At 44.2% G+C, this 21,636-nt stretch overlaps 1 protein-coding gene across 1 annotated transcript in view; it reads left to right on the forward strand.

Annotated features, from left to right (window-relative positions):
- LOC147108236 (signal peptide peptidase-like 2B) overlaps positions 1-21,636 on the forward strand; it is a 49,664-nt gene that overhangs the window by 17,875 nt on the left and 10,153 nt on the right. The window contains exons 8-13 of the mRNA XM_086004773.1: positions 8,311-8,385; positions 12,642-12,704; positions 16,453-16,552; positions 16,979-17,056; positions 18,233-18,393; positions 21,021-21,080. Coding sequence (XP_085860899.1) covers positions 8,311-8,385; positions 12,642-12,704; positions 16,453-16,552; positions 16,979-17,056; positions 18,233-18,393; positions 21,021-21,080 — 537 coding nt within the window. The remainder of the gene's footprint in view (positions 1-8,310; positions 8,386-12,641; positions 12,705-16,452; positions 16,553-16,978; positions 17,057-18,232; positions 18,394-21,020; positions 21,081-21,636) is intronic.

Raw genomic sequence — 21,636 nt, forward strand, 5'->3', positions numbered from 1 at the left:
TGATCCGTTTCAGTACTGAGGTGGCGAGGTGCTTCAACCCACACTCTAAACTTCTTAGGCTGAGGGACGGATCGATTACAACAAGGTTTCTCCCTGCAGGCTGCCTTTCTTAGTCCTCCAGGTCCGGGGAGTTTGAAGGAATGAAGCCGAGCTATTCATCTGTACTGTGCCTCCTCTTGTATTAAGTGAGCAAAGCTGATTTCAACTAGGGCTAGTTTCAGCCCCCAGTGAAACTAACTTGTACGTTTAATATGAGAAGAAGCAGGGGCCAGATGAAATAAGCTCACGGGTCATATTCAGACCGTGAGCCATGTGTTAGACGCTCCTGCACTAGACAGCGCAACTCGATGGACCACCATCCCCAACCAATAGTAAATGCTGCAGCTGATTCTCTGGATGTAAGCGTGCAGAGAGCAGGAACAACTACTCTGCTTCCTTACTTACAGGTCAGATTTTCAGAAATCCTTCTAAAACTCTTACATTTAAAGTGTGATCAGGATCTAGGAGCTCTGAACTTGACAGTTAAGTTAGTAGCCTGTTCCATGTATGCAGCAATTTCCATTTAACCTGCTAGGTGGTGCTAACTGCAAATTATAGGCTAGTGCTGCCCTGTTAACGTTAAAGGTCAGGGTCCAAGACACGTGCAACTAATGCGAGCGTTTATGCTTCCATCCCACATGAGGCCTAGCACATTGGGATGGCGTAGTTGGTATGCCTCGCCTCTGCTGGCGAGGATGCACCTATTTTAGAGCACCAGACTGTCGCTATGCAGACAAAGAAATGGATGGCAATGGATGCATACCGGTAGTAATGCCCAAAGATTCAGAGGAAGCATGTATTATAATCATTGTTACTGGCTCCATACAAGTAACAATGGCGGATCATCTATCAACCTTGGGACTCTCCTAGGTGGAGGTCTGTACATTCTGATGTAATGCCACACTGGGAATTTTGTTGGTCGGGAGGATTAGTCTGGAGTTGACACAATGTAAATCCATTGCCTGCCCGTCATGTTGGGCAATCTTGTTCTGCCACAGCAGTCAGAGCAGCAACGGGCTGGGTTGTCCTCGCTTGATTATTTTGAGCTACATTTGCGACCTGATCAACACATTTGTAGTTTGACATTCAGACATGGTGTAATACTCTCATCAATTCTTCTGCTTTAATTTAGTTATTATCATAGTAAGTACCATGTTTTAAAGTGATCGCTGTCCATTTACTGAGATCAGATAGTGAATGCATTTTATTACTGGATCATTTCACATTTCTTGCTCAAAGATGAGAGGGCAGGGTTTTTTTAATGTCAGATTTCACAAATGTTTTTTGCTGCTAGTCACAGTCCATTGGCTGAAAGAGAAAATTTACAACACAGACCTGCGAGGTTTGTAATTACAAACTGCAGCCAGTAGCCTGACCGTAACCATACACAGAAATAACCATGGACTGTTTTATAAAAGAATGTCAATTTATAACTTATTTTTATGATGTGCATGATTTTTTTTAAATTGTAACCTAGTCCTGAGGGTTGTGTGTGTTAATGTAAATTATTTAGAGTTCAATGCTTCTGATTTGTGCAATTAGATCGACCACTAATATATCCATTTCGTAACTGGAGCATAATTGCTAAAGAATCAGCGAATGTTCAAGCATAGAATCAGGTCATTCAGCCTGTTAAGTCTACACTGGTGTTTTCTCCACCTGTGCCACAGAGTTGAATCCCACTGTCCTGCTCACTCTTTATACCCCTTAATGTTTCTCTTTTTCAAAGCAACTATCTATTTCCCTTTCAAAATAATTTATCGGACCGTGCTTCAGCAATGGTTCCTGGCAGAGAATTCCTTGTTCCAAATACACCCTGTAAAGAATTTTTTTCTAACCTCCCCCTCAATTCTTTTTGTGAGCATCTTAAATGTGTGCCCTCTGTTTAACATCCCGCTGTAAAGTGGAAACAATAAGAACATATGAATTAGGAGCAGGAGTAGGCCTCGAACCTGCTCCGCCACTCAATAAGATCATGGCTGATCTTCTACCTCCAACTCCACTTTCCTGCCCTATCCCTATATTCCTTGATTCCTCTAGAGTCCAAAAATCTATCTATCTCAGCCTTGAATATACTCAACCACTGAGCATCCACAGCCATTTGGGGCAAAGATTCACAATCCTCTGAGTGAAGAAATTCCTCCTCATCTCAGTCTTAAAATGCTGACCCCTTATCCTGAGGCTATGCCCCCTAGTTCTAGACTCAATGGGCTGGAGTTTGATACTGGAGGCGTGTAGGAGGCGGGACTACAACATTTGGGGTTGTAGTCCCACCTCCATCGAGCTGTGGCCAGCCCACGCGATTTTCACTTGATTGACTTTGGTGAGCCCGCCCAGCGGGCTCAGCAGGCCAATTAAGGGCCACCCGGCAACAGGTGACGTCACAGATTGACATTTCATCTGTCAAGAGCTTTTGACAGATGAAATATCAGCGTTTGACAGCTCTTTGAAGCTGTCAAACACTGACAATCTGTACTCCAAGTTAATTCCTTCCTCTCAGGCTGATTTAGAGATCTCTCCAGAACAGAAAGCAGAATGCTGCAACTTTTGACAGCTCGCGGCCATTCTGCTTTCTGTGCCGGTGAGATGAGGGACTCCCGAGACCTGAAGGAAGGAAGGCTGCAAAGGTAAGTAAAGGTAATTAAACTTCTTTAAACACTTTACACACACCAAACACACTTACCTCTGCACTCATGCACCCATCACTCACCTGAACACCGGACATCTCGAACCTTCCAAGCCCTTCAGCCCGACGGTCCACCTCGTTAACTTGGCGTGGTTTGGAGCCGTCGGGAATCCTACACTTCAGGGATAAAAATAGGGATTAGGCTAAAAAAAACTGCCTGTTAATAGGCAGTTAATTGGCACTAATCCCCTTCCCGTCTCGGGGAGGCGGCTCCCAGCACAGGTCGGGTATCCGCCTCCTTTGAAACTGGCGTGGAGGCAGGTTGGGCGTGGGATGGGTTCGTGCCCCCTGATTTCGCGATTTTAACCCCCCACACGCCTCCAATCCCGCCTCCACGGCCCAATGAAAATCCTGCCCAATCTGTCACTATTTACCTTATCATAGCCCTTATTAATCTTGAAGACCTCTGTCAGGTCACTTCTTACCTTTCTCAGCTCTAGTTAAAAAGATCCCCAACATCTGAAGTCTCATCATAGCTGTAACCCTTCATCCCCGATAACATCCTAATGAATCTGCACTGCACCTTTTACCATTGCTGCTGTATCACTCCTATAATGGGGTGCCCAAAAATGCACATATTCTTATTATTTATAAGGTGGTGTGTGCACCAGTTTCCACTGGCTGGGTGCTGGTTTATTAATAGTTTGGCATTTGGAAACATGAGTTATGAATTACAATGCCCTTACTGTATACTTATGAAACATTTCATAACAATAGAAAGCATTTTGCGACAATGCTTGTGAGTTTATTCTTAAGTGGCACAGACTATCTGAGAAATTGCTGGTAATAGTCTGACCATCTTAAAATCCTGTTTACCAATGCATATGTTAGTTTGCTGTGTAGCTTACTTGCATTTTGTGTGTGTGTTTTATTGCAGTTAATCAGTAATTTTACAGTCAACGCCAGATTCATCTAGATTAACCCTTTGAGAGCTTCCCTGATGATGTAATTGGTAAAGTGACCCTAGAACAGTGAGGGTGAAAATCAGCCAGGGTTCCTGCTCCTGATCACTATCCAGTGACCCCTGCTGAAAGGTGCACTTGTGTAGATGCTGGGTGGATAGGATCAGGTTTGGCTGTGTTCCCTCCCACAGTCAAATAGCTGCCAGCATTCACTGTCTAAGATTATACATCACAAATGACCACTTTGAGAAGGTACCAGACTTGGCTGACGTTCAGTGCACTGTAGCCCAGTAGGGAGTCAGTGCTTGGGAACTGTATCCCAGCAGAGAGTCAGTGCTTGGGAACTGTATCCCAGCAGAGAGTCAATGCTTGGGAGCTGTATCCCAGCTGAGAGTCAGTGCTTGGAAGCTGTTACCCAGCTGAGAGTCAGTGCTTGGAAGCTGTTACCCAGCTGAGAGTCAGTGCTTGGAAGCTGTTACCCAGCAGAGGGTCAGTGCTTGGGAACTGTTACCCAGCAGAGAACATAAGAAATAGGAGCAGGAGTAGGCCATTCAAGCCTGCTCCGCCATTCAATGAGATCATGGCTGATCTTCTGCCTCAATTCCATTCAGCGGCCTTATCGCCATATCCCTTGATGCCCTTACTAGTCAGAAATCTATCGACTTCTGTTTTGAATATACCCAATGACTGAGCCTCCACAGCCCTCTGGAGTAGAGAATTCCAAAGATTCATCACCCTCTGTGTGAAGAAATTTCTTGTCCTTTCAGTCCTGAATGTCCTACCCTTTATCCTGAGGCTGTGGCCCCTGGTTCTAGACTCCCAGCCAAGGGAAACATTCTCCCAGCATCCACCCTATCAAGCCCTGTAATAATTTTGTATGCTTCAATGAGATCCCCTCTTATTCTTCTGAATTCAAGAGAATACAGGCCTAGCTAACTCAATCTCTTCTCATACAACAGTCCCGCCATCCCAGGAATCAATCTCGTGAACCTTCGTTGCACTCCCTCTATGGCAAGTGTATCCTTCCTTAGGTAAGGAGACCAAAATTGTACACAGAACTACAGGTGTCGCCTCACCAAGGCCCTAGATAATTGGAGTAAGACTTCTTTACTCCTGTACTCAAATCCTCTTGTAATGAAGGCCAGCATACCATTTGCCTTCCTAATGGCTTGCTGCACCTGCACATTCACCTTCAGTGACTCATGTACAAGGACACCCAGGTCCCTTTGAGCTTCTGCATTCCCCAATCTTTCACCATTTAGGAAATACTCTGCCTTTCTGTTTTTTCTACCAAAGTGGATAACTTCACATTTATTCACATTATAATCTATCTGCCATGTTCTCGCCTACTCAGAGCCTGTCGAGATCCCTTTGAAGCCTCTTCACATCCTCTTCGCAACTGACACTGCCACCTAGCTTTGTGTCATCAGCAAATTTGGAAATGTTACATTTAGTGCCCTCATCCAAATCATTGAAATTGATTGTGAATAGCTGGGGCCCAAGCACCGATCCTTGTGGTACCCCACTAGTTACAGCCTGCCATCCTGAAAAAGACCCATTTATCCCTACTCTGTTTTCTGTCTGTTAACCAATTCTCAATCCATGCTAGTATATTACCCCCAATTCCATGTGCCCTAATTTTGTTCATCACCCTCTTGTGTGGGACCTTATCGAAGGCCTTCTGAAAATCCAAATAAACCACATCTACCGGTTCCCCTTTGTCTACTCCACTAGTTACGTCCTCAAAGAACTCCAATAGGTTTGTCAAACAGGACTCCCCTTTCATAAATCCATGTTGACTCTGCCCAATCTTACTATTAGTTTCTAAGTGCCCAGTTATTGCATCCTTTATAATAGATTCCAGCATTTTCCCAACTACTGATGGGAGGCTAACAGGTCTGCAGTTCCCCATTTTCTCTCTCCCTCCTTTCTTAAATAGCAGGGTTACATTTGCTATCCTCCAATCTGCAGGAACCATTCCAGAATCTATAGAATTTTGGAAGATGACAACCAATGCGTCCACTATCCCAGTGGCCACCTCTTTCAAAACCCTAGGATGTAGGTCATCCGGTCCTTGAGATTTATCGACTTTTAGTCCCATTAATTTTGCTAGTACTGTTTTTTTGTTACTAATAATAATTTCTTTAAGTTCCTCATTCTCGTCACACCCTTGGTTTTCTCGTATTTCTGGGAGGTTTTTTGTGTCTTCCTCCGTGAAGACAGAAACAAAGTATTTATTTAATTTCTCTGCCATTTCCTAATTCCCCATTATAAATTCTCCTGTCTCTGACTGTAAAGGACCTACATTTACCTTCACCAGTCTTTTCCTTTTCACGTACCTATAGAAGCTTTTACAATCCGTTTTTATATTTTTCGCTAGTTTGTGCTCATATTCCATTTTCCCTTTCTTTATCAATTTCTTGGTCCTCCTTTGCTGATTTCTAAAAAGATCCCAATCCTCAGACTGACCGCTTTTTCTGGCAACTTTATAAGCTTCCTCCTTTGACTTAATATTAGCTTTAATTTCTTTTGTTAGCCATGGTTGGATCACTTTTCCTTTTGGGTTTTTATGCCCTAGAGGAATATATGTTTATTTCAAATTATGCATTATTTCCTTGAATGTTAGCCATTGTATGTCCACCTTCATACCTTTCAGTGTAGTCTCCCAACCTACCATGGCCAGCTTGTCCCTCATACCCTTGTAGTTTCCTCTGTTTAGATTGAAGACCTTAGTTTCAGATTGAACTACAGGAAACTTTCGATTTACCAGCACCTAAATAACTGGAAATCTCGGTTAACCGGCAAAATTCAGGAGTAGGTTCATACTTCATATTACTTGCTTTCATCGATCTGTTGCTGTGCAAGGGTGTGGCTGCAGCTGTTGCTAAGCTACAGAGATGCTTGGAACTTGTGGCCATTGTTCTGAACATGTTGCTAAGCAACAGGGTGTGTTGCTTTATACGGAGCTCTCCGCTCTCCCTATCTTTTACTATAGCGCTCGGTTATCCGGAATTTTTGATGAACCGGCACCACGTCGGTCCCGTCGGTGCCGGATAAAAAAAAGTTTCCTGTACATCACTCTCAAACTTAATGTAAAATTCAATCATATTATGGTCACGTGTCCCTAAAGGCCCCTTTACCACAAGATTATTGATTAGCCCTTTTTCATTACATAATACCAGATCCAGAATAGCCTGTTCCCTGGTTGGTTCCTCCACATACTGATCCAGGAAACCATCTCGCATGCATTCCAAGAATTTGTCCTCCACACCATTAGTGGTAATTTGATTTGCCCAGTCAATATGTAGATTAAAGTCCCCCATGATTACCGTATTGCCCTTGTTACATGCACTTCTAATCTCTTGATTGATACTGTGTCCTACATCATCACTACTGTTTGGTGGCCTATACAAAGCTCCCACCCATGTTTTCTGCCCTCTGCTGTTTCTTAGCTCCACCCAAACTGATTCCAGTTCTACATCACGATCTGCCAAGCCAAGATCTTTTATCTCTACCATACCGATCTCATCCCTTATTAACAGCGCTACGCCACCTCCTTTTCCTTTTTGTCTGTCCTTCCTAAATGTTGAGTACCCTGGAACATTCAGTTCCCAGCTTTGGTTACCCTGCAACCATGTCTCTAATAACAATTACATCATACCCATTTACTTCTATTAGTGCCATTAATTCATCCACTTTGTTGCAAATGCTACGTGCATTTAGATAAAGTGCCTTCAACTTTGCCTGTTTAATATTTTTCTGCACTTTGACCCTCTTTACTGTTGGCCTTTGTTTCTGCTTCCTACTAGTTTTGCTGACTACTTTTCTAACTTGCACTTCCAGCTTTGTTTCTCTCTGTTCTGGGCCCACACTTAGGTTCCCAGCCCCCTGACAAACTAGTTTAAATCCTTCCCAACAGCACTAGCAAACCCCCCTGCAAGGATATTGGTCCCGGTTCTGCCGAGGTGTAACCTGTCCAGCTAGTACAGCTCCCACCTTCCCCAGAATCGGTCCCAATGCCTCAGGAATTTAAATCCCTCCCTCCTACATCATCTCTCCAGCCACGCATTCATCTGATCTATTCTCCTATTTCTGCTCTCGCTAGCACGTGGCACTGGGAGTAATCCTGAGATTACTACCTTTTGAGGAACCGTGTCTGTCAGTGCTTGGATGCTGTTACCCAGCAGAGTGTCAGTGCTTGGGAAATGTTACCCAGCAGAGAGTCAGTGCTTGGGAACTGTATCCCAGCAGAGAGTCAGTGCTTGGGAACTGTATCCCAGCAGAGAGTCAGTGCTTGGGAACTGTATCCCAGCAGAGAGTCAGTACTTGGGAACTGTATCCCAGCAGAGAGTCAGTGCTTGGGAACTGTATCCCAGCAGAGAGTCAGTGCTTCGGAACTGTTACCCAGCAGAGAGTCCGCGCTTGGGGAGCTGTAGCCCAAAATATTCAGTGTAATCTGTAAAGGAAGGAAAAAATTATATTTTTTGAATCAATCTGGTATATAACCCTCAGTCACTTGTTTCACCAAAAAAACTATCCACATTCCTTTGAATTTGACATCAGTATCTTGATTCATACTCATGGTTGTTGGACTAATATTGAAAAAGTTTATTGATGATGACACTCTCTTGGTTGCAGTATTAACGGTTTCCAGACTCTAACAGTGTTCTCTCTTTATTCCAGGCTTGCACGTTACTGCTGGTGGTTCTTTTTGTTTATGATATTTTCTTTGTCTTCGTTACTCCATTCCTCACTCGGGTAAGCTGAAAACTAACTTCTTAATCCCCATGTAGTCTAGAATCTTTAATCAGCAGAAAAAAATGTTGCAAAATTGTTGCTCTATTTATTTTTGTTAACTGAGATCCTTTCCCTGGTTCTGCACAGATCCACATTTCAGCAATGTAAATACAACAGATCAGTGTTAGTAAATGGTAGTCAGGAACCAAATGTTGGGGTCACCAACATCCTTAAAAAATGCAATGCAATGGCGCCAATCGCATGATGATTGAATGGTGCAGTGGATTAAACACTGGCCTCGTACATCTGCAGTCTGGGATCTAATCCAGCCCAGACCGATGGTATAACAGTTTCCTGTGTCTGCTGGCTGTAAGGATTGTGTGTGAAAGAGGTCGAGCAGTCTTGCCCAGTTACCAGTGGACGAGCCGGGCAGGGAGTTTTAAGTGACTATTCCATGTGATGTTTGCAGCCATCTGTCCTTTCTATTTGGCAACCAAACCATTTCTTCTCTTTTCTCAAACGCTTGATAGCTTTTTTACATAGAATTTACAGCACAGAAACAGGCCATTCGGCCCATGTTAGTGTTTCTGTTTCACATGAGCTCCTCCCACCCCAATTCATCTAAACCTATCAGCATATCCTTCTATTCCTTGCTCCCTCATATATTTATCTAGTTTCCCCTTAAATACATCTATACTATTCGCCTCAACTACTCCTTGTGGTAGCGAGTTCCACATTCTAACCACTCTCTGGGTAAAGAAGTTTCTCCTGAATTCCTTATTTGATTTATTAGAGACTATCTTCTATTTATGACCCCTAGTTTTGATCTCCCCACAAGTGGAAACATCTTCTCTACGTCTACCCTATCAAACGCTTTCATCATCTTAAAGACCTCTATCAGGTCACCCCTCAGCCTTCTCTTTTTCCAGAGAAAAGAGCCCCAGCCTGTTCAATCTTTCCTGAGAGGTATAACCTTTCAGTTCTGAGTCAGGAGACCAGAACCGTGGTGTTACTCACCTTTCACCCCTTTTAGACTGTGACTAACTCAGAACTCCACATTAGTCGCTTTAAATCCATCTGACTGAGAACTGTGAAGAAAGAAAAACAATTCAGCACAGTGCAAACATCTTTTGCCTCAATCCTTTTAACTTGTGGGATATGTTTGAATCCTAACAGACACCAGTTAAAAGTGTCCTGCACTGAAAAATAAATTTTTTTGCTCCAGACTTAAGGAAAACAGCTAGAAAAATCCTGTATAAAAGAAGAAAATGAAGTAACAACAGTTTGCACCTGGGCAGGACCGGGACCGATGTCCTAGTGGGAGTGTTTGCTAGTGCTCTGGGGGAGGGTTTAAACTAAAATGGCAGGGGGGTTGGGAACCTGAGCAGGGAGACAGAGGAAAGGGAAACAAGAATAGAAGCAAAAGACAGGAAGGAGAAAAGCAAAGGTGGCAGTCAGAGAAATCAAGGGTTTAAATCAAACATGGCCACAGTAAATAATAATTCTAAAAGGTCTAAGAGTGTTAAAAAAACAAGCCTGAAGGCTTTGTATCTTAATGCGAGGAGCATTCGTAATAAGGTGGATGAATTCGCTGTGCAAATAGAGGTAAACGGATATGATATGATATGATATGATTTGGGGTTACAGAAACATGGCTCCAGGGTGACCAAGGCTAGTAACTCAACATCCAGGGGTATTCAATATTCAGGAAAGACAGGCAAAAAGGAAAAGGAGGTGGGGTAGCATTGCTGGTTAAAGAGGGGATTAACACAATTGTAAGGAAGGATATTAGCTCTGATGATGTGGAATCTGTATGGGTAGAACTGAGAAATACCAAGGGGCAGAAAACATTAGTGGGAGTGGTATACAGACCCCCAAACAGTAATGCAGAGGTTGGGGATGGCATTAAACGGGAAATTAGAGACGCGTGCAATAAGGGCACAGCAATTATCATGGGTGACTTTAATCTACATATAGATTGGGCTAACCAAATTAGTAACAATACTGTGGAGGAGGAATTCCAGGAGTGTATACGGGATGGTTTCCTGGACCAATATGTCAAGGAACCAACTAGAGACCAGGCCATCTTAGACTGGGTATTATGTAATGAGAGAGGATTAATTAGCAATCTTGTTGTGCGAGGCCCCTTGGGGCGGAGCGATCATAATATGATCGAATTCTTCATTAAGATGGAGAGTGAAGTAGTTGACTGAGAGACTAGGGTCCTGAATTTAAATAAAGGAAACTACGATGGTATGAGGCGCGAGTTGGGTAGGATTGATTGGGGAATGTTACTCAAAGGGTTGACGGTGGATGGGCAATGGCAAACATTCAAAGATCGCATGGATGAACTACAGAATTTGTACATCCCTGTTTGGCATAAAGATAAAACAAAAAAGGTGACTCAACCGTGGCTAACCAGGGAAATTAGGGATAGCATAAGACCCAAGGAGAGGACATATAAATTGGCCAGAAATGCAGTAAACCTGAGGATTGGGAGCAGTTTAGGATTCAGCAAAGGAGGACAAAGGGATTAATTAAGAGGGGGAAAATAGAGTATGAGAGTAAGCTTCCAGGGAACATAAAAACTGACTGTAAAAGCTTTTATAGATATGTGAAGAGAAAAAGATTGGTGAAGTCAAGCGTAGGTCCCTTGCAGTCAGAATCAGGGGAATTTATAATGGGGAACTAATGTTACCCCACTGTTCAAAAAAGGTGGTAGAGAGAAAACAGGGAATTATAGACCGGTAAGCCTGACATCGGTAGTGGGGAAAATGCTAGAGTCCATTATAAAAGATGTAATAGCAGAGCACTTGGAAAACAGTGATGGGATCAGACAAAGTCAACATGGATTTACAAAAGGTAAATCGTGCTTGACTAATCTACTGGAATTTTTTGAGGATGTAACTGGTAGAATAGATAAGGGAGAACCAGTGGATGTGGTGTATTTGGACTTTCAGAAGGTCCCGCATAAGCGATTAGTGTGTAAAGTTAAGGCAGATGGGATTGGGGGCAAGGTACTGACTTGCATAGAGAACTGGTTGGCAGACAGGAAGCAAAGAGTTGGAATAAACGGGTCTTTTTCCGAGTGGCAGGCAATGACTAGTGGGGTACTGCAGGAATCGGTCCTAGGACCCCAGCTATTCACAATATATATTAATGATCTAGACGAGGGAACTAGATGTAATATCTCCAAGTTTGCAGACGACACAAAGCTGGGTGGGCGTGTCTGCTGTGAGGAGGATGCCGAGAAACTCCAGTATAATTTGGACAGGTTGGGTGATATGGCACATGCAGTATAATGTGGATAAATGCGAGGTTATCCACTTCGGTGGCAAAAACAGGAAGGCGGATTATTATCTGAACAGCAATAGATTGGGAGAAGGAGAAGTGCAACGAGACCTGGGTGTCCTTGTGCACCAGTCGCTGAAGGTAAGCATGCAGGTGCAGCAGGCGGTTAAGAAGGCAAATGGTATGTTGGCCTTCGTAGCGAGAGGGTTCGAGTACAGGAACAAGGATGTCTTGCTGCAGTTGTACAGGGCCTTGGTGAGACCACACCTTGAGTATTGTGTGCAGTTTTGGTCGTCTTATCTGAGGAAGGATGTTCTTGCCATGGAGGGAGTGAGGCGAAGATTCACCAGACTGATACCTGGGATGGCAGGAATGACGTATGAAGAGAGATTGGGTCGATTGGGCTTATATCGCTGGAGTTTAGAAGAATGAGAGGGGATCTCATTGAAACTTATAAAATTCTAACAGGACTAGACAGACTAGGTGCAGGAAGGATGTTCCCGATGGCAGGGAGTCCAGAACCAGGGGTCACAGTCTAAAGATAAGGGGTAAGCCATTTAGGACAGAGATGAGGAGGAATTTCTTCACCCAGAGAGTGGTGAACCTGTGGAATTCTCTACCACAGAAGGCAGTTGAGGCCAATTCACTAAATATATTCAAGAAGGAGTTAGATATATTTCTTAAGGCTAAAGGGATCAAGGGATATGGGGAGAAGGCAGGGACAGGGTACTGAGTTTGGATGATCAGCCATGATCTCATTGAATGGTGGAGCAGGCTCGAGGGACCGAATGGCCTACTCCTGCTCCTATCTTCTATTTTTCTATGTGAGTGGATGCCTGTAACTTGTTGGGAGTGGAGTGGAAAATATGGCCTCGTTCAAAGTGATTTCTCTACATAGTAGTTTTCCAAGATTTCGAAAGGGCACTGAAATAATTTTTGAAATGAAGCCGTGTTTCTAAAGAGTGATGAGTTTCTGTGTGTTTCAGAGTGGGGAGAGTATCATGGTGGAGGTAGCTGCTGGTCCTTCAGATTTCTCCACTAATGAAAAGGTACGACTGAATAGAGACCATCAAATGTTGCTTGTTAAAATCTGCATCACTCTCTGCGATGTTTCCATCAGCATGTTGTGAAAATGACTAAATCTTTATTCATTTATTTTTTCTGTTCTGTTCTCTTTTGTAGCCCCACCACCTGCTGTGTTGTGCCTGCTTACCACTGACTGTGCCTGACCCCCTCCTCCAAATCTGTTACGTTTTCTCTTTTTCCCTTCCTGATTTGCTGTTTTTCCTTCTTGTAAGCACTTTGTGATTTCTTGGGCATGCTATACAAATGTAAGTTGTTGAGGCTCAGCTAGAGCTGGGAATCTGTTGCAATGGGAATCACGCAGTTGGGATCCTCCATCCTCCTGCTTGATCCTTTTGCCACTTGGCTCCTGTATTTTACTACCACAGTAACGTTGTCCTATTTATGTATCTGATAAGAAAGAAAGACTTGCATTTATATGATAGCAAAATACTGCAGATGCTGGAAATCCAAAATAACAACAGAAAATGCTGGAAAAACTCAGCAGGCCAGGCAACATCCATGGAGAGAAATTAGAGTCGACGTTTCGGGTCAAAACCCTTTGTCAAGACTAAAGAGGCACAGGGAATAAAATAGATTAAGAGGCCGGGCTGGGAGAGAACAAAAGAGAAGAGACATTAAGAGGTATTCCAAACGAGACGAGATGGTGATAGGACTAGTGGAGACAAAAGACGGCTCTAGATTAGATGTGAAATGCGCTGACAGAATGGGAGACAGCTGCCATGTGGGAGAGAGAAAAAAAAGGAAAGGTGGGGGGGAGGGAAAAACCAAAACAAAGCTGTGGATAAAAAATATAAGTAAAAATGTAATAGGGGCCGAGGTTATGATCTGAAATTGTTGAACTCGATATTGAGCCCGGAAGGCTGTAAAGTGCCTAATCGGAAGATGAGGTGCTGTTCCTCAAGCTTACGCTGAGCTTCCGTGGAACAATGCAAGAGCCCAAGTACAGTGAGGTCTGAGTGGGAATGGGGCGGTGAATTAAAATGACAGACAACCGGAAGCTCGGGGTCATCCTTACGGACTGAACAGATGTGTTCCGCAAAGCGGTTGCCCAATCTGCGTTTGGTCTTCCCAATGCAGATTGGGTGACCGCTTTGCGGAACACCTCCATTCAGTCTGTAAGGGGGACCTCGAGCTTCCGGTCGCCTGTCATTTTAATTCACTGCCCCATTCCCACTCAGACCTCACCGCCCTTGGCCTCTTGCATTGTTCCACGGAAGCTCAACGTAAACTCGAGGAACAGCACCTCATCTTCCGATTAGGCACTTTATAGCCTTCCGGACTCAATATCGAGTTCAACAATTTCAGATCATAACCTCGGCCCCTATTACATTTTTACTTATATTTTTTATCCACACCTTTGTTTTGGTTTTTCCCTCCCCCCCCGCCTTTCCTTTTTTCTCTCTCCCACATGGCAGCTGTCTCCCATTCTGCCAGCGCATTTCACACCTAATCCTGAGCTGTCTTTTGTCTCCACTAGTCCTATCACCATCTCGTCTCGTTTTGAATACCTCTTAATGTCTCTTCTCTTTTGTTCTCTCCCAGCTCGGCCTCTTAATCTATTTCATTCCCTGTGCCTCTTTAGTCTTGATAAAGGGTTTTGACCCAAAACGTCGACTCTAATTTCTCTCCACGGATGTTGCCTGGCCTGCTGAGTTTTTCCAGCATTTTCTGTTGTTACTTGCATTTATATAGCGCCTTTCACGCGCACCGGATGTCTCAAAGCGCTTTACAGCCAATGAAGTAGTTTTTGAAGTGGAGTCACTATTGTAATGTGGGAAACGCGGCAGCGAATTTGCACTCGGCAAGCTCCCACAAACAGCAATGTGATAATGACCAGATAATCCGTTTCTATTATGTTGGTTGAGGGATAAATATTGGCCAGGACACCGGGGATAACTCCCCTTCTCTTTTTCGAAATAGTGCCATGGGATCTTTTACGTCCACCTGAGAGAGTAGACAGGGCCTCGGTTTAACATCTCATCCGAAAGACAGCATCTCTGACAGTGCAGCACTCCCTCAGTACAGCACTGGAGTGTCAGCCTAGCTTTATGTGCTCAAGTCCCTGGAGTGGGACTTGAACCCACAACCTTCTGACTCAGAGGCAAGTGTGCTACCCACTGAGCCACAGCTGACACTGTAGAATCTTTATTCTGTGGCTCAAGTATTAAATCCATGCAGCACTTGGATCTGTCTGTAGACTAAGAAGCCCAGAAATTCCACTCCTTTTTGAAGCAGAATTCTGGTGGAGGGCACTGGGACTTGAAGTGGAACTGTCATCTACTGGATTTCCACTGCATTGATAAAGCCACAGCACATTCCGCCTGGACACACTTCCTGCCACATCCCAACTACAGTTTGGAGGCATTCCCGGGCTACACTGGAAATCCTGCCAGATGCATCACTGATAGGCCCAGTAATCTGAGGAGCAGATCTAGGTGCCATTCTGGGTTGCATGTGGGCCCCACCAAGCAGGATTTGAATAATAATTGATCCCAGAGTGATAGATTTCCATTTGATTCTGGGCCTGCCAGCATAGGATTAGAAAAGGAGGGAGAAAATTAATCTGTCACATTCAACCATCTAGCCCTCTGGTTTGCCCTCTGAACAGCAGGGTGCCACCCTGATTTACCAATGCTATCGCTGGGTGGGCACCCCGTTACACTGCTACAGGTTCGGGCACCCATCTCTAATATAGTAATGGCCCCAACCCTGGGATTTGATGTGGGGCCATGGAGAAGCTGAAGCAGTGGATGACAATGTACCTCCGGCACTGCTGGTATTTCTATCCTTGGATCTTCAATTGCCCTGCAGTTTTACCCCATCCTCCTCTTCTGACTCCTTACTGGAGTTGGTTTCGTGGGCGCTGCCAGTCCTTTGGTTGCTCACCCAGATTGCCATTATTCATGTATAAACCTAGAAGTGAGTGTTGGCAAGCTGTTCGATCACACAAGGTATCACAGCTGAGCTCCCAATCCTGTTCTTCTTCAATGTTCACGCACGCACACTTCCAGAAGGGCGTCATTGCGTAGCGACCGGGGTCAGGAGTCGTGACCTGTTCCCCTCTAACCCCCCAGCGGCGCTGAGATCAACTGCTGCCCCGGCTAAGATCAGCTAACAGCACAGGCCATGATCAAACTTGAGAGCTTCTGGGTCTGAATGGCTCAACTACTCACTGGATAAACCTGTTCAGCCATTGGCGAGCCTGCGGCCTGAGCGTATTTCACAATGAGTTTCTGTGTTCAGACTGAATAAACAAGCTCGCTTCGGAAGATTTTACAGTTCATTAGTTTTGCGTCTGTAAAATCTTGTGCTGAATATTTTATACGTGCCAACTAATTAGAATCTGTTTCTAAAGAGCATTTGCTCTGGAGCAGGTTCCTCTCCATAAGTTCATTGATGTTTTATAGGAATGGATAGATGAAAGGGACATTTTGCTAGTCACTGGGATGTTCACGTTTAGCAGGAGTCTTCTATAACAATCTCAATTCACCCTAAATCTGTTTGTCCAAGTCAGGTACTAATGTGTACAGTTGTGTTGATGCATGTTTACAATACTGTAATAAAATGCATTAAATTGAGTACTTGAAAAATGGAGTGAAATGTATTGGACTGGGTACATGGCAAACAATCGAAGCAGAGCAAACTTTCCTCTCTGCTTTAGTGGAATGAAAACATTTGTATTCTTGGTGAGACTTTTCCTCTCATCCTCAGCTCCCAATGGTACTGAAGGTGCCCCGGTTGAATTCCTCACCTCTGGCACTGTGTGACAGGCCGTTCTCCCTCCTTGGCTTTGGCGATGTCTTAATACCAGGTAAACAAACCCTCAGAATAGTAATCTGCTTTAGTCTTTAAATATTTGTTTGATAAAATACAGAAATGTATTTGATTTATTTCCCCCAGAATTTTGTTTTTGCCACAAAGTGGCTGTTGTCTTGAACAGGGCTGCCATCTATTATGTATTTCCCTGGCTGGGGCCCAGAAACAATATGGTTCGTTGTTGGGCCTCGGCCTCGAATACCAAAAGGATGGTGGCCCCATTGGGAGGCTAACATCTTGTTTTATACTCATCAGGCTGTATTGAATTTAAAAATATTGTTTCTCAACCACTCGAGGATAAGACCATTGTGTAGGGTCTTCATCCTGAAATTCTCTTTGATCTTCGTTGTAAATTGTGGTTTACTTCTCTTTCCTCCCCATAAAATGTAAGTAACACCTTCCTGCTTTGTCTTCCTTTCAGGAATGTTGGTGGCATACTGTCACAGGTTTGACATTCAGGTGCACACCTCAAGAATCTACTTTGTGGCTTGCACGATCGGTAGGTGCCAACACTTGTTTTGACATTACAACAAAGCCGATTGGTGGAGCAACAACTTCACCAGTGGATATGTACTCCAAAAGGAAAAATTTGCTATGGGGAAAGAGCAGGGACGTGGGACTAATTAGCTCTTTCAAAGAGTTGGCACAGGCACGATGGGCTGAATGGCCTCCTTCTGTGCGCTAAGGTTCTATGATTCTATAAGTAGAAGCCCCTCATGATGCACTATTACTATCGAGCAGTTCATAATTGTCATACCCTCAGCTTGCAATGATTTGAAAAGCTGGAATTGCGGGAGTGTGTGTGGTTTTCTGTAGAATTGGCTGATTTTGCACTGCTGATGCTTTTCTCAGCTGGGCTCTTCAATTTCAGGATGTAGCGGTTGGAGCAGGACAGTTGAGAGATGTAACATGCATACAATCAATTCCAAATCTTGGGTTAAGATAATAAGACACGTGGGTAGAAAATTGTGGCATTTCCCTCTAATGTTGGACATAAGAATACTTTAACCTTAACAACCATACAGACCAGTGGAGGTAAAAGAAACCAGGAATGCAGAAAATGTTGAAATACACAACTAATACGATTAGCATCTGAAAGAGAAAAGATATGTTAATTTTTCAGGTGGAGACTCTTTGTTTCAGAACTATCACAGGCCTGAGAAGACCCTTTATATCTGATTCAACTAGGGGTGGGAGATAAGGGATGACAGGTAATCAAGACTTTCTATCCACAAAGAGGCAGTTAATGGGTTTAACAGCCTACAATAATAGCTTTTAAGATGCTGGAGATAAATGCAGAATGTTGTGCACTACACTAAGGTAATTTCAAACACGGTGTTGGATATGCAACTATTGGAAAGACAAAAGTAGTGAATCGGGCATGCCTCCAAAATAGAAGAAGAAATAGTAGAATGGGAATGAGAGCTATGGGGAGAATCCAGCAGGAAAATTAGAGCTAGGGCCTGAATTTGGTGAAGTGATGTTCACAGAAGAAGGCTGCAGAATGCCCTGGAGGAAGATGAGACAGATTCCAGCTTAGCGCGAGGAAATATTAAAACTTATTCAGTTAATAGAGTGTGTACAGTGGTGTGTGATTTTTCTAGTTTCTACACGTTCTTTTCATGTTTACACAAGTGTTGGTTGTACATTAAAGTCTCTGTGTTCTCTTCCGCAGCCTACGGCATCGGGCTTCTCATCACCTTTGTTGCTCTGGCGCTGATGCAGAAGGGTCAGCCAGCGCTCCTTTACCTGGTCCCATGCACTCTGATCACTAGCATCTGTGTGGCTTGCTGGCGCAAGGAGGTGGCAATGTTCTGGAGTGGAAGTGGATTTGCGGTGAATACCAGTTTGATATGAGTGCCTAGAAGAAATATTTTTTTTTCCCCCCAAAATTGAACAATAAAGTTGAGTAAATTTGCAGTTCTCCCATCATGCAGGTCTGTCTTGGAGCTGGTGTGAAGTTTGATAACAGGATTCAACCATGTTATTTTGGGATCTCCTGAAACCTTCATATCACCCAAAGAAAAGCTATTTATGATTGAACATCACACCGTTAGACAGTGTCTGTCTGACTCAATATCTGATCTACACTTTTATGTAGGAAAGACCTTTACTGGCAACATAAAACCAGCTTTTGGCTTTTTGCTATGCTGTTGCTCATTTTGTGCTTATCGAGCCAAAGGATCTGAGGTGCTCAGGAATGGGGCTTGTTCTACTTTTGTCCCCCATTGTCAGTATTAAGCACTCCTAGGGTGGGTAGATACAGAGTAAAGCTCCCTCTACACTGCCCCAATAAACACTCCCAGGTCAAGTACAGTACTAGCTAGGTGCAGAGTAAAATCTCCCTATTTGTCCTAATCTCCCCCCACCCCTTTAAAAGAGCATCCCCCACAACACACTGAGCTTTTCCACAATCAGCATTAGATGGTGTTGGTTGAACAGACTTTTGTTGTCGTTTAATGTGTAAATTGTTTTATAAATGGTTTAATTTGCTTTGAATTTGTCTGATTTTTTTTAAAAATACAAATGTGAGAATTCTTATTGGTTTTGCTGATGCGGTTTGTTAATTCTTGGGACTGTCTGTATCTCTCTTTCTCAGGGTTTGGTTTGGTGTCTTTTACTGGTGTTGTCACCTGCCTGAGGACAGTGTTGCTGCTGTAGGTGTTCTCAACTTGTGTTTGTCAGTTGTCTAATGAGCAACTAATGATGATCCTCCTTGGTGGGGAAGTTGGCAGGGTCTTCTTGGGGTTGAGTTGGCTCCAAGATGTTACACCTAGTCTCAAGTCTGCATGGCAGACTCGGCAATCCGATACCAGAACCAGGCGGGTTCGCAGTGCCTCAGGGCACTGTTGATGCTCAACCAATAAGCTTGCCTCACTAATGAAATCTGTCCCTGGGGAATAGGATTCTTCCCACTTGACTCCAACTAACCCTGCAGGCCAAAGCCCTAATGGTGCTCCTAGCTCGACAAGCAATGGGAAGCGGCTTTGGTAAGCTGCACGGTTTTAGCTGGTTGACCTCCATCAATAACCTGTGCACACTTGGGGGTCCTTTAAACCTTGGCTCTGCCAAACATATAAGATTGTGAAGGGGTTGGATCGGGTGGATGCGGGGAAGATGTTCCCGATGATGGGTGAAACTAGAACTAGGGGGCATAGTCTTAGAATAAGGGGCTGCTCTTTCAAAACTGAGATGAGGAGGAACTACTTCACTCAGAGGGTGGTAGGTCCATGGAATATGCTGCCCCAAAAAGCTGTAGAAGCTACATCATTACATAAATTTAAAACAGAAATAGACAGTTTCCTAGAAGTAAAGGGAATTAAGGGTTACGGGGAGCGGGCAGGAATTTGGACATGAGTCTAGGTTCGGATCGGTCATGGCCTTGTGGGTAGCGGAGCGGGCCCAGGGGCCGTGTAGCCTGATCCTGCTCCTATTTCGTGTGTCTAATTCTGTTAGATTCAGGAGATGGTTCTGTGATAGTGGATTGGCGGTTAGGATCAGATCAGCCATGATCTTATTGAATGGCGGAGCAGGCTCGAGGGGCCGATTGGCCTACTCCTGCTCCTATTTCTTATGTTCTTATGTTCTAACCTGCATTGAAGCTCTCTGGGCTTACGTAAATGGAATGTGTCCATATTGTACAAGCAGGAATCCTACAGGTGGGGTGTGGATTTCCCAATAGCTTGGCTTAGAGATTCTTGAACACGGTGATCGGTTTCTGCATGTGTCAGACACCTGTTGACCAGAAAAAACCTGCTTTGCATGTTCAAAGTTTCACAGTTCACTTTCAAGTGATTTGCAGTTTGTGTTGTTCAAAAACTTTTAGTATGTCCCATTTTCATACTTTTGTCCCCCAATTCTCTCCCATTGTGCCCACTCCTTTCACAGATTGTGGACTCCTGCTCGTTTACAGCTCCATGGACATGGCTGGACTCCAGCACCTCACCCAAGTGACCATTTATCATGTGTGAGATGAGTGTCTGGCTGAATGTCCCCGCCCTACCCTAGAGCACCGAGGCCACCTGTTAGTGCCTGCACAGTGTCCCCGCCTGATTGAATCTGAGAGCTTTCTGGTCTGTGTGACTTAGCCCTTGTATCCTGCAGTTTTAATTTGGAGTCCAGCAATAGGCCCTGGAGTTTATGCTGTTAAATCATTTTTTGTAGACCTGCAACAGATCCTTAAACCTTTTTCATGACTGGAAGATTGAGAGGGCACTAAATTGTGAGGGAGGAGAATCTTGAGAGTTGCCTCAGGCTGTGCATAAGTACCTCTTGTCAGTACAGTTTCAAAGACTGTAGTAGCCTGGGAGCAAAGGCCCGGTGCTTTTCTCGGTGAGTCTCCATCTCAGTTGAGGTAGTGTGTGGTGTTTGGTGAATGGAGAAAAGGGAATCTTTTGGGTTTTTTTTAAAAGTGCATCTCATGTTCAATAAAAACATTATCTTTCTTTCAAACCAAATTTCAGACCAGTTCACCTGCTGTCGCCTTATGTGCTCCTTCACCACCTCCAACTTCATCCAAGCTGGTAAGTCTGCCTGAAGTCATGCAAGCCAAGGGAATCGTAAACACTTTACATTCATTTTAAACAATTTCTGATCAGTGGAATGCACTTCAAGCGGAAGCAGCTTATGTAATATCCCTTCTGTTAGTGCTGCGAACCCAGTGCTGCATAACCCAAAGTGGCTCAGTGTGGTATAATCCAGCACATTCTGATGCTCTATAGCCCAGCAGGGTTCAGTACTCTAACCCAGTGTGGTATAACTTAGCAGGGCTCAGTGCTGTAAAACCCAATGCAGCTCACTGCTGTGTAACCCAGTGTTGTGCAACCCCAGCACAACTTGGTGCTGTCTAATCCAGTAGGGTTCAGTGGTATACAACTCATTGTGGCTTGGTGCTATATAACCCAGCATGTTCAGTGCTATATAACGCAGCGTAGCCTGGTTCTGTTGGGGGGGGGCGGGGGAGGGGCTCTGCTGCCTTGTTGGATTCCACTTCAAAGTTTTTTGGTATCCGTGCTCTGGAAACATAATTTAGTGCTGGTTTATTTGAGGCACTCGAACAATGCCACTTGCTGCCTCCAT

Source organism: Somniosus microcephalus, chromosome 13, assembly GCF_052327205.1.
Source record: "Somniosus microcephalus isolate GS21.2 chromosome 13, FLI_Smic_1.0, whole genome shotgun sequence".
NCBI classification, from domain to species: domain Eukaryota; kingdom Metazoa; phylum Chordata; class Chondrichthyes; order Squaliformes; family Somniosidae; genus Somniosus; species Somniosus microcephalus.